Genomic DNA, 12,159 nt, shown 5'->3' on the forward strand with positions numbered 1-12,159 from the left:
TGCCTGTTCATATCCTTTGCCCATTTTTTAATTGGGTTATTTGTCTTTTTGTTGTTGAGGTTTTGCAGTATCTTGTAGATTTTAGAGATTAGATAGCTGATTGGATGTGTCGTAGCCAAAATTTTTTTTCCAGTCTTTAGGTTCTCTTCTGACTCTTTTAATGAAGTCTTTTGATGAGCATAAGTGTTTGATTTTTACGAGCTCCCAGTTACCTAGTTTCTTTTCTGGTGTTTGTGCATTGTTACTTACAGTTCGTATTCTGTTTATGCCATGTATTAGGGCTTCTACCGTTGTCCCCATTTTTTCCTCCATGATCTTTATCATTTTAGATTTTATATTTAGGTCTTTGATCCATTTTGAGTTAGTTTTTGTGCATGATATTGAGGGTCTTGTTTCAGTTTTTTGCAGATGGATATCTGGTTATGCTAGCACCATTTGTTAAAGAGACTGTCTTTTCCCCAATTAATGGACTTTGGGCCTTTGTCAACTATCAGCTGCTCATAGGTGGATGAATTTGCGTCTGGATTCTCCATTCTGTTCCATTGGTGTGTGTATCTTTTGTACCAGTACCAGGCTGTTTTGACTACCGTGGTGGTAAAATAGTTTCTAAAATCAGTTAGTGTGATGCCTCCCACTTTGTTCTTCTTGAATAGTGCTTGGACCCTTGTTCTTAAACATTGAAAATATATGGTATATTGACTCTGAAACAACAGAAACTCCTTCATACATAATCAGATTTATTTGGCAGCTACGTGTGGTTTTAAAGTGAAAGAATAAGAGTGAGATTTCAGTAAAATATTCAAGACCGGGATTTAATTTATTTGCAAGTCCTGGTAAGCAACTACTTAAACAGCAGATATTTAGGAAAGACGTCAGGGGTGTTTATTTTCACTTTTTGAAAATTAGTCTTGAGAAAAGGATGAGATATTTCCAAACAACTCCAGCAAAGGTACTGTTTTGAAATGCCTGATGGTGAAAGCCCCTCTTCACTGTACTCGACTGGAGGGAGGAAAGCTGAGTATTTCCTGGTGTGCTTCCAGCTGCCTCACTGTCACCAGGTAGGTGACCACAGTGGGAGGTGCTCAGTGATGGTGGTTTCTCTGTGGGGCATTTTACCAGGAGACGTTTTCTGCTGGAAAGAAGGGCAGGCAATGGTCCTACAGTATCCAGTGTGGAGTCTTGCTGAGGTGAATATTTTGTTTTCCTGTCTTCGAGGGAAGTATTTCTGTTTATTTCTTCCTTTATTCATTTATTCAACAAGTATTTATTGGGAGCTGATTATGTGTCAGGGTCCCTGGGTGGCGCAAACGGTTTGCCCTTGACTGCTAACCTAAAGGTTAGCAGTTTGAACCCACCCAGCAGCACTGTGGAAGAAAGACCTGACAATCTGCTTCTGTAAAGATTACAGCCAAGAAAACCCTATGGAGCAGTTCTAATCAGTAACACATGGGGTTGCCGTGAGTTGGAATCAACGTGATGGCAATGAGTTTGGTTTTTTATTATGTCTCAGACACTGTTTCAGGCATTGCAAATACAGTGGCCAGATAAACAGACAGAATTTTCTACCCTTGAGCTCACATTCCACTTAGGCCATCTTAGAGCAGGTTTGGGCACTGGTGGAGGAAAATTTCCGAGTTGCCTTACCTATTGCAATGCATCATACATAGGCCCGAGCCACCGTCTGGTTCACTTGACTGCCATTTTTATACTAGCTTCACCCTGATTTTAGTGAAGCAATTCAAAAAACAAGTGAAGTATGTTATATGTTAGAAGGTCACAAGTGCTAAGCAGAAAAATAAAGCAGAGAAGTGGGATAGGAAGGAGGAGTTTGCAATTTTAGATGGGATGTCAGGAGAGCCCCCACTGAGAAGGCAACACTTAAGACTCCAAGGAGATGAGGAACCAGCCATGCAGATCTCTAGGGGACGAGCGTTCCGGGCAGAGGGAACAGCAAGTGCAAAGCTCTGAGATGCCTGGAATATTCAGGAATAACAAGCAGGCCAGAGTGGCCAGAGCCCAACAGACGAGGAGATGAGGTCAGAGATGGATGTAGGGCCTTTGGCCACTGAAAGGACTTTGCCTTTTACTCTGACTGAGTTAGGGAAACAGTGGGGATTTTGAACACAGGATGGCATGATTTGAGAAAGAAAGAGTAGGAGGGAGAGAGGGGCACTTTCCTCCCTCCCACTTAATCACTGTCCCAAATACAAAACCTGTGCACGTTGTGTCTGTGCAGAAATAGAAAATGACCCAGTGGAGCTGTAGGAGAGGTTGTAAGGGCCCTGACGCCTGAAGTGGATAAAGGTGAAGGGACAGAGGCAGAGAACTGGGACTTCCTCTAACGTGGGATGGCCTTAGTCATTTGAAGTCTCGTTTTTCAGAGGATTTTCTGGGTTTTATATATGCTCTTAAGAAAAAAAGCCTGTTGCCATCGAGTCGATTCCAACTCATAGCGACCGTACAGGACAGAGTAGAGCTACCCCATAGGGTTTCCAAGGAGTGCCTGGTAGACTTGAACTGTCTACCTTTTGGTTAGCAACCATAGCTTTTAACCACCGTGCCACCAGGGTTTCCATATATGCTCTTAGGCTTGTGTAAAACTGAACCATTTTCTTTATAAGCATCTATATCAAAAGAGTGTTCTTTTCCTTATCAAAGGCTGGTCTGCTTTATCCTGACCAGCAGATTACTGGATTCAGTAAAAGCCTTTCCTGTTTCTCTACACCTCACTGCAGCCTTTGAAATAAAGATCTTATCTAAAAAGACCTGGGATGTGAAACACTTTGAATTGGATTGCAAGGAGTGTCTGTGTGTGTGCAGTGCTGGGAGATTCATTGTCTGCATAATACTGAGAGGGGCTTTTCTTCCCTGGAAAACCCAGCTTTACTATACTGATGGTTTTTAACGACTGGTTTTCTTAATTACAGGTAACTTGTTTTTCCTTATGATAAAGCTGGCATTTGGCTAATGAGCAAGGTGGTCAGGTCATCGTGTGAATCAGAGGTGCAAATCTGGGAAACAGAAGAGGATGACATGACAGAAGGAGACTTAGGATATGGCCTTGGACGAAGACCTGGTGGTATTTATGACGTAGAAGTTTCACATTTATTTACATCTAGAAAAAGATCAGCTAGAAAGATCTTGAGCCCTCCTCCATCTCCAAGAAAGGGGGAAGAAAGTAGTGGGGCTATTTTTCAGTATTCCAAGCATAAGAGTTTGCAAGATGCATATCCTCAAGGGCCCAGAATTCCCAGTTACAGACGACAATGTAGCACTGGTAAGAATAGCTAATTTCCTGCCCTTCTTTCCTCTCCCCTGTGGATTTTATCAATGCTGTAACCTTCCAACACGTGAAAGTGGGTGACCATGGTGGGTTTTAGACATTCATCTTTTTCACCTGCCTCTTGGATTGGTGATAGTATAAAAGCAATTGATGTTTATATTTCCAAGTATTGTACTAAAATGTGAAGAATAGTAATATATGTTAGTGATACCAGTAAGTGATTCCCTACCTTTCTTTTTTTTGGGTGTGTGATGTAAATGGTATGTGTTACTTATTCTTTTATTTTTTTCATATTCAATAAATATTTGTTAGGCACCTTTCAGGTGCCCAGCCCTATTCTCGGCAATGGGAATAGTATCAGTGAATAAAATAACCAAAGGCCCTAATGTCATGGAGTTTACATTCTAGCAGAGGAGACAGAAAATAAACCTACAAATAACCTACACAAATGCTTCCAGTTATTTCAGAGATGTCATGAAATCCTCAAAAATTATCAAAACAAAACCATAACTTAATTTACCATAACCAAAAAGAAATTCATGCCTCATATTAAGGAAGGAATAAAATTCAGGATCATACTGTGATAGAATGTTGTAACTTCAAAGTGATGGGGAATCGGTGGATGAATGCCTGCATGCACTGTGGTGCCAGCTCGTCTGCTGAATTTTTTGTAATCCCTGTTGTAAAAGTTCTCCTGAAACTTCCCCATCAAAGGCGAACAAACACAAATTAGAACAAAGCAAAATTAATTTAAGAAACATGATTTCAGATCCACAAAAATGCGTTGCAGCCTGTGATCCATCCACATCGTTCAAAATCCTTCTTGAAATTAGGATGAGATTATATATATTTCTTTCAGTTCCTAATCTTTTCTATAACAGATGGGTACTGTTGCAAGCAAGATGTTGAAAACTGAACATGTTGCTAAGATGCCTTCATAGAAGTATGCTAAAACTGCTAGGTATAAACAAGACTTGATGATAGTATGAGCCTGTTTTGTTGGGTTATAGACTTTTCTCTTTTTATCAAAGTTGGTGTGACCCTAGGCAAGGGTATTGTGTTAGTTTCCTATTGCTGCTGTAACAAATTAACCACAAACTTAGTGACTTAAAATGACACAAATGTATTATCTTACAGTTTTAAAGGCCAGAAGTCCAAACTGGGTTTCACTGGGCTAAAGTCAAGGTATTGGCAAGGCTGGGTTCCTTCTGGAGTCTGGGAGAAGGCCTGTTTCCTTGCCTTTTCTAGCTTCTAGAGGCTGCTTGCATTCCTTGGCTGGTGGCCTCTTCCTCCATTTTTGAAGCCAACAGCGTAGCATCTCTAATCTCTCTCTGACCTCTGGTTCCTTCATCACATCCTCTCTGATTCTCCTGCTTCCCTCTTATAAAGACCATTGTGATTAGATTGGGCCCACCCAGATAAACCAGGATAATCTCCCCATTCCAAGATCCTTATTTTAACCACATCCGCAAAGTCCCTTTGCCACATGAGGTAACATATTCACAGGTTCTGGGGATTAAGATGTGCATATTTTTGAGGAGCCATTATTCTGCTTACCACAGGTAAGAACAGAATTTGTCCTTGCCAGCTCAATGTCACGTCTGTCTATCTTGAAACCCTGTATCATCAGAGTAAAAACATGGTTTAGGTTTTGCCTTGGGTACTGTCATGTTGATGAAAGTTCAGAATATCAAGGAAAAATAATACTTTGAGAAAATGTTGAGGTATTATTCCTTTCTCTTTTTCTTATCCTTTTGCTTGTAACTTACCACCTTAAGGTTTTTCTATTGCCAGTGAGACCCCAATGCAAATGAAGCTCCTGGGAAGCTCAGTTTAAACTCTCAATTGATCACATTAAGGAGAGAATAATTGAAGTTACAGGAGACTTCTGGTCATTCTCCTTGGAAAAAAAAATTAAATTTAGATTATTTCTTAGATATTCATATCACTGTATTGATCAGGCTTAAACCAAACCTCAAAATTTGTTTGTTTTACCCACCAACATTCATGCTTTTCTATATTGTGTTAAGAAGTAGAAATTAAACAAATCATTAACCTTGGTTTTAATTTGGAATCTTTTTTATTCATTACCTTTATTCAAAGTATATCTTTTCATTTGTGAAATGTTTTAAGCTAAATATTTTCATTATTACTTGGATTATTACAATTCTTCTTTCTTTGCAATTTAAGGGAAATCTGTATTTGGTATTTTGTAAACAAATATCTTATATTTTACTAGTTAAGAAAAATTTTAAGTTTGTTTTTTGTTGTTTTTTTAAATAGATTCTAATTCAGAATTGTCAAATGTAGAATTAAGGCAACGTCTTCATGAAACTTTAGAGGTAGGTACTTTGGCTAATATGAAAATCCTCATCTGAAAAAAGTCCGCTGATAGATATTTTGTTTAAATAATACTAAAATATGGAAGGCAAATATTGGCTTTCTAGATAGTCTCGATGACCCACAGTCTAAAGCTTGTACCTTTCAACTGGTCTGTTTCCTATCCTCCTCATCTCTCTGTCTGCTTATATAAATGTGCCCACCAGTTCCCCCTGTCAGCCTTACTTCTCTAGTCTCGTCTTGGAGAAAATAGTTGTCACTTCCTTTCATCTGCCTTCCTTGTACATATGGCTTGAAACAACCTGATGTAATTTAACCTCCTTGAAAGTCAGAAGAACAGTTATCCCTGGTAGCTTCACTAGTGGATCCAGACTGGTGGAAGTAGGAATTTCTATGAAGGGTGCCCGTGGTCTGGGAAACAGGAAGCCTATATTAGTGTGGGATTGTGGCTCTTCTTATGAAAACTATTATAGCTGTGTGGATGGCCACGTGCTTATTTTATGAGGCCTAAAGATATTTTTTCCTCAAACTATTAGCTGTGTGGCCTAGATGGGTAAAAGCAAAAGCTTTGGGCTTTTAGGCACAACTGGCATCGGACAGTGAGGCTCTCAATTTCAGCCTCTCTGGTCACTTACAAAGTCTAGAAGAATTTCCAATTTCATTTGTAAAGTCAAAGTGCTTTGAGCCCAGATTAAATGTGCATTAGCCAAACTGATAGTATTTGGGTTGCATATCTGCAGATGGGAAGACTAATTTTATTTCTGTCCCCAGGAGGTAGAAGTTTTAAAAACTGAGCTTGAGGCATGTCAAAGACAACTTGAAGGTAAAGAAGAAGCATTGAAAATTCTTCAAAGCTTGGTAAGAAGTTACTTTTGAAATTTCATCACTTAAACATTCCAATAATAAGTGGTGTCTTTCATGGGACATCACCGTAATTGGCCTAATAACGTGTTTAGTATTTCTGCTGTACCTCCTAATCCATTGCATAGTGCCTAGGGTCTTAGAAACTTGCAAGTGGCCATTCAAGGCACCCATAAAACTAAACCCACTGCTGTTGAGTCAATTCCAACTCATAGCAACCGTATAGGACAGGGTAGAACTGCCCCATAGGGTTTCCACGGAGCGCCTGGTGGATTTAAACTGCCAAAACTTTTGGTTAGCAGCATAGCTCTTAACCACCAGGGTTTCCATTCAAGGCACAATTGGTCTCTATTTGCTTGGAGCGACAGAGGAAGAAGGAGTCAGGAATAGGAGGAAGAAGTGGAATGTGTGGCTAATTGCTTACTTGAACAACTGCCTGCTTTGCTATGAGACGAGAAGAACTGAACAATGCCTGGCTACCATTATTGAACATTTTGAGCCAATATTTTATAGAAGAATCCTGATCCAAAGGGGGAAAATGCAGAGTAGAATTTCAAATTCTTATGGACTCCAGACTTTCTGGAGCCATGGAGGCTGGATGAACTCCTGAAACTATTGCCCTGAGATAATCTTTAAACCTTAAACCAAAAATACTCCCCGAAGTCTTCTTAAAACCAAACAATAGTTATGCTTAACTGGTAAAGAATGTCTGCCTTAAGCATTGTGCTCTTTTAAGAACTACCTATATGGGATCAGATTGACAACAGCAACTTGAAAGATTAGATAGGAACCTCAGGGGGCAGTGAGTTTATGTTGATGGGGGAGGAACAATTCCGAAAAGAAGGGTGAGAATGGTTGCACAACTCAAAGAGTGTAATCAGTGTCACTGAATTGTACATGTAGAAATTGTTGAATTGGTGTATGTTCTGCTGTGTATATTCTAAACTAAACTAAAATAAAATAAATTATAAAAAAAAAATGGTGTGGCTTCAGCCTTTAAAATGAAAACAACGGTGCTTATTATAGGTTTTTTTTTTGCGGTATAGATTTTTTAACAGCTTTGAGATATAATTTACATACCATAAACGTCACTAATTTTAAATGTACAATTCAGTTTCTTTTTACTCAATTTACAGAGTTATGCAACCAACACCACAATCTAATTTTAGAACATTTCTATCACTCTAAAAGAGGAAACTGTTCCCATTAGTAGTCAGTCACACCTCCATCCCCAGACAACCACTAATCTACTTTTCTCTTATAAATTTCCCTTTTATATTTCATATAAATAGAATCATGCAATATATGATGTTTTGCATCTAGTTTCTTTTGATTAGCATGTTTTTGAGGTTTATGCATGTTTTGCATGTATCAATATTCTGTTTCTTTTTATTGCCAAATGATATTCCATGGTATACCATATTTTGTTTATCCATTCACCAGTTGATGGACATTTGGGTTGTTTCCACTTTTTAGCTATTATGAATAATACCGTTATGAATGTTTGTGCACAGGTCTTTGTGCAGACATACGTTTTAATTACTTTTGGGTACATACCCAGAAGTAGAATTGCTGGGTCATATAACCTGTTGTCGTCGAGTTGATTCCAACTCATAGCAACCCTATAGAACAGAGCAGGACTGCCCCGTAGGGTTTCCAAGGAGCGGCTGGTGCATTAGCCAAATTGATAATATTAGCCAAGCTCTTAATTAGAAGCCAAGCTCTTAACCACTGCGCTACCAGGGCTCCGCTGGGTCACATAGCCAATTTATATTCAAGTTTCTAAGAAACTGCCATACTGTTTTCCAAAATGGCAACACCATTTTCTATAACTCCCAGCAATGTATGAGGGTTTCAGTTTCCCTACATTTTTGCCAATACTTGTTATTTTCTGTCTTTTTTTATTTTAGCCATTCTACTGGGTCTGATTTTGATTTGCATTTACCTAATGACATGATGTTGAGCATCTTTTCATGTACTTATCGGCCATTAATATAGTTTTTATTTTGTTTTGGATTTTATTTCTTGGCCCATTCTTCAACTATTTATCTCTCTTTCCTCTTTTTGGCCTTTTTACATTCTTGATTTTTACACTTGCATCTGTTTTAATTTTAGATGACAAAACAAAGTGCAGCTTATATGAGGTAACCAGTGGTGTGCTGAAATTAGCCTGTATCAGCTTATGAGACCCAACTCTTATATTTTCAGAAATTGTTTCAGCTGTTTGTTGAGCATAGCCATTATTAAAAATTAATTTACATAATCTTACAACCAAATATATTAAAAACAAAAAGGTAATAAGTACTAAAAACTCATCATGTCCTAGAAATTTTACATTTTACTATTACCTGATTCAGTAAGGAGGTTGCTCATGGCATCAACACGTGAGTGAAGTTCCAACATATGTCTTCGCTTATCTTACTCCTTAAACTAAACCAAATAGCAACCAGCATTCGTGTCCGCAATATACTTGTTCATCAGTTGCAATCATAGGCTGACTACAGATATAAATTTACAAAAGCATTCTGTGAGATCAGTTGGCTGTTTGGAATTAAAGAGTAATGTTTGCTTATTATTATATGTCAATTATATGTCTCACATCCTTTATGTCAGTACAATTTATAATATATATGTGTATATGTATGCATATGTTTGGGGTCCTGGTGGCACAGTGGTTAAGAGCTCAGCTGCTAACCTAAAGGTCAGCAGTTTGAATCCACCAGCCACTCCTTGGAAACCCTATGGGGCAGTTCTACTCTGTCCTATAGAGTCTCTGTGAGTTGGAATCGACTAGATGGCAACGGATGTGCATATGTATGTGTATATGTATAGTATATATATGCATACACATATTATAATGCATATACATATTGTGTATATATGTATATATATACACACAAACACACAAATATGTATTATTGTTGTTGTTGTTAGGTGTTGTCTAGTCAGTTGCAACTCATAGCGACCCTGTGTACAGCAGAACGAAACACTGCCTGGTTCTGTGCCATCCTCACAATCGTTGTTATGCTTGAGCCCATTGTTGCAGCCACTGTGTCAATCCACTTCATTGAGGGTCTTCCTGTCTTTCGCTGACCCTCTACTTTACCAAGCATGATGTCCTTCTCCGGGGACTCGTACCTTCTGATAACGTGTCCAAAGAATGTGAGATAAAGTTTTGCCATCCTTGCTTCTAAGGAGCATTCTGGCTGTACTACTTCCAAGACAGATTAGTTTGTTCTTCTGACAGTCTATGGTATATTCAATATTTTTCACCAATATTATAATTCAAAGGCATCAGTTCTTCTTCGGTCTTCCTTATTCATTGTCCATCTTTCGCGTGCATATGAGGCAATTGAAAACACCATCGCTTGGGACAGGTGCATCTTAGTCCTTAAAGTGATGTCTTTGCTTTTTAACAATTTAAAGAAGTCTTTTGCAGCAGATTTTCCCAATGCAGTATGTCATTTGATTTCTTGACTGCTGCTGCCGTGGGCATTGATTGTGGATCCATGCAAAATGAAATCCTTGACAACTTCAATCTTTTCTCTGTTTATCATGATGTCATATATTGGTCCAGTTGTGAGGATTTTTTTCCTTTATGGTTGAGGTATAATCCACACTGAAAGCTGTAGTCCTTGATCTTCATCAGTAAGTGCTTGAAGTCCTCTTCACTTGCAGCAAGCAAGGTGTATCATCTGCATAATGCAGGTTGTTTAGGAGTCTTTCTCCAATTCTGATGCCCTGTTCTTCATATAGTCCAACTTCTTGGATTATTTGCTCAATATACGTATTGAATAAGTATGGTGAAAGAATACAACCCTGATGCACACCTTTCCTGATTATAAACCACGAAGTATCCCCTTGTTCTATCCAAACGACTGCCTCTTGGTCTGTGTATAGGTTTCTCATGAGCAGAATCAAGTGTTCTGGAATTCCCATTCTTTGCAGTGGTATCCATAATTTGTTGTGATCCACACAGTCAAATGCCTTTGCACAGTCAATGAAACACAGGTAAACATCTTTCTGATATTCTCTGCTTTCAGTCAGGATCCATCTGAAATCAGCAGTGATACCCTTCGTTCCATATCCTCTTCTGAATCCGGCTTGAATTTCTGGCAGTTCTCTGTCAATGTACTGCTGCAATCACTTTTGTATGATCTTCAGCAAAATTTTACTTGCATGTGGTATTAATAATATTGTTTGATAATTTCTGCATTCTGTTGGATCACCTTTCTTTGGAATAGGCATAAATATGGTTCTCTTGCAGTCGGTTGGCCAGGTAGATGTCTTCCAGATTTCTTGAGTGATCACCTCCAGTGCTGCATCCATTTGTTGAAGCATCTCCATTGGTATTCTGCCAATTCCTGGAGCCTTGTTTTTCGCCAGTGTCTTCAGTGCAGCTTGGACTCCTTCCTTCAGCACCGTTGGTTCCTGATCATATGCTACATACTGAAATGATTGAAGATTGACTAATTCTTTTTGGTACGGTGACTGTGTATTCCTTACATCCTCTCTTGATGCTTCCTGCATCGTTCAGTATTTTGCCCATAGAATCCTTCAATATTGCAACTCGAGGCTTGAATTTTTCCTTCCGTTCTTTCAGCTTGAGAAATACTGAGCCTGTTCTTTCCTTTTTGTTTTCTAACTCCAGGTCTTTGCACATGTCATAATACTCTACTTTGTCTTCTTTAGCTGCCTTTTGAAATCCTCTGTACAGCTCTTTTACTTCACCATTTCTTCCTTTTGCTTTAGTTACTCGACATTCAAGAGCAAGTTTCAGAATCTCTTCTGACATCCATTTTGGTCTTTTCTTTCTTTCCTGTTGTTATGGATTGAATTGTGTCCCCCAAAAATATGTGTCAACTCGGTTAGGCCATGATTCCCAATATCGTGTGGTTGTCCTCCATTTCGTGATTCATGTAATTTTCCCATGTGTTTTAAACCCTAATCTCTGCCTGTGGTTAATGAGGCAAGATTGGGTTATGTTAAAGAGGTTTAGGGTGGGATGCAACGCCCTTATTCAGGTCACATTCCTGATCTGACGTAAAGGGAGTTTCCCTGGGGTGTGGCCTGCATCACCTTTCATCTTACAAGAGAAAAAAGGAAAGAGAAGTGAGCAGAGAATGGGGGACCTCATAGCACCAAAAAGGCAGTGCCGGGAGCAGAGTGAGTCCTTTAGGCCTGAGATTCCTCCACAGAAACTCCTAGACCAAGGGAAAATTGATGACAAGGACCTTCCCCCAGAGCTGACAGAGAAAGCCTCCTCCTGGGGCTGGCACCCTGAATTTGGACTTCTAGCCTACTAGACTGTGAGAGAATAAACTTCTGTTTGTTGAAGGCATGCATTTGTGGTGTTTCTTTTATAGCAGCACTAGATAACTAAGACACCTGTCTTTTTAATGACCTCTTGCTTTCTTCATGTATGATGTTCTTGATGTCATTCCACAACTCATCTGGTCTTCGGTCATTAGTGTTCAGTGGATCAAATCTATTCTTGAGATGGTCTCTAAATTCAGGTGGGATATACTCAAGGATGTACTTTGGCTCTCGTGGACTTGTTCTAATTTTCTTCAGCTTCAGCTTGAACTTGCATATGAGCAACTGATGGCCTGTTCCACATACGGCCCCTGGCCTTGTTCTGACTGATGATATTGAGCTTCTCCATCATCTCTTTC

The 12,159-nt window shown here is 39.1% G+C and overlaps 1 protein-coding gene across 2 annotated transcripts in view; it reads left to right on the forward strand.

Moving 5' to 3' along the window:
• Window positions 1-12,159, forward strand: part of CCDC125 (coiled-coil domain containing 125) — a 53,661-nt gene that overhangs the window by 11,632 nt on the left and 29,870 nt on the right. The window contains exons 2-4 of one of the 2 annotated variants that reach the window (XM_012555015.2): window positions 2,928-3,277; window positions 5,567-5,625; window positions 6,395-6,481. In XM_012555015.2, the coding sequence (XP_012410469.1) occupies window positions 2,968-3,277; window positions 5,567-5,625; window positions 6,395-6,481 (456 nt within the window). In that variant the 5' untranslated portion in view covers window positions 2,928-2,967. Of the gene's footprint in view, window positions 1-2,608; window positions 3,278-5,566; window positions 5,626-6,394; window positions 6,482-12,159 lie in introns of those variants that run through there. The other variant, XM_023729568.1, reaches the window with a different exon arrangement.

This window comes from Trichechus manatus, unplaced genomic scaffold, assembly GCF_000243295.1.
Source record: "Trichechus manatus latirostris isolate Lorelei unplaced genomic scaffold, TriManLat1.0 scaffold00029, whole genome shotgun sequence".
Classification (NCBI taxonomy): domain Eukaryota; kingdom Metazoa; phylum Chordata; class Mammalia; order Sirenia; family Trichechidae; genus Trichechus; species Trichechus manatus.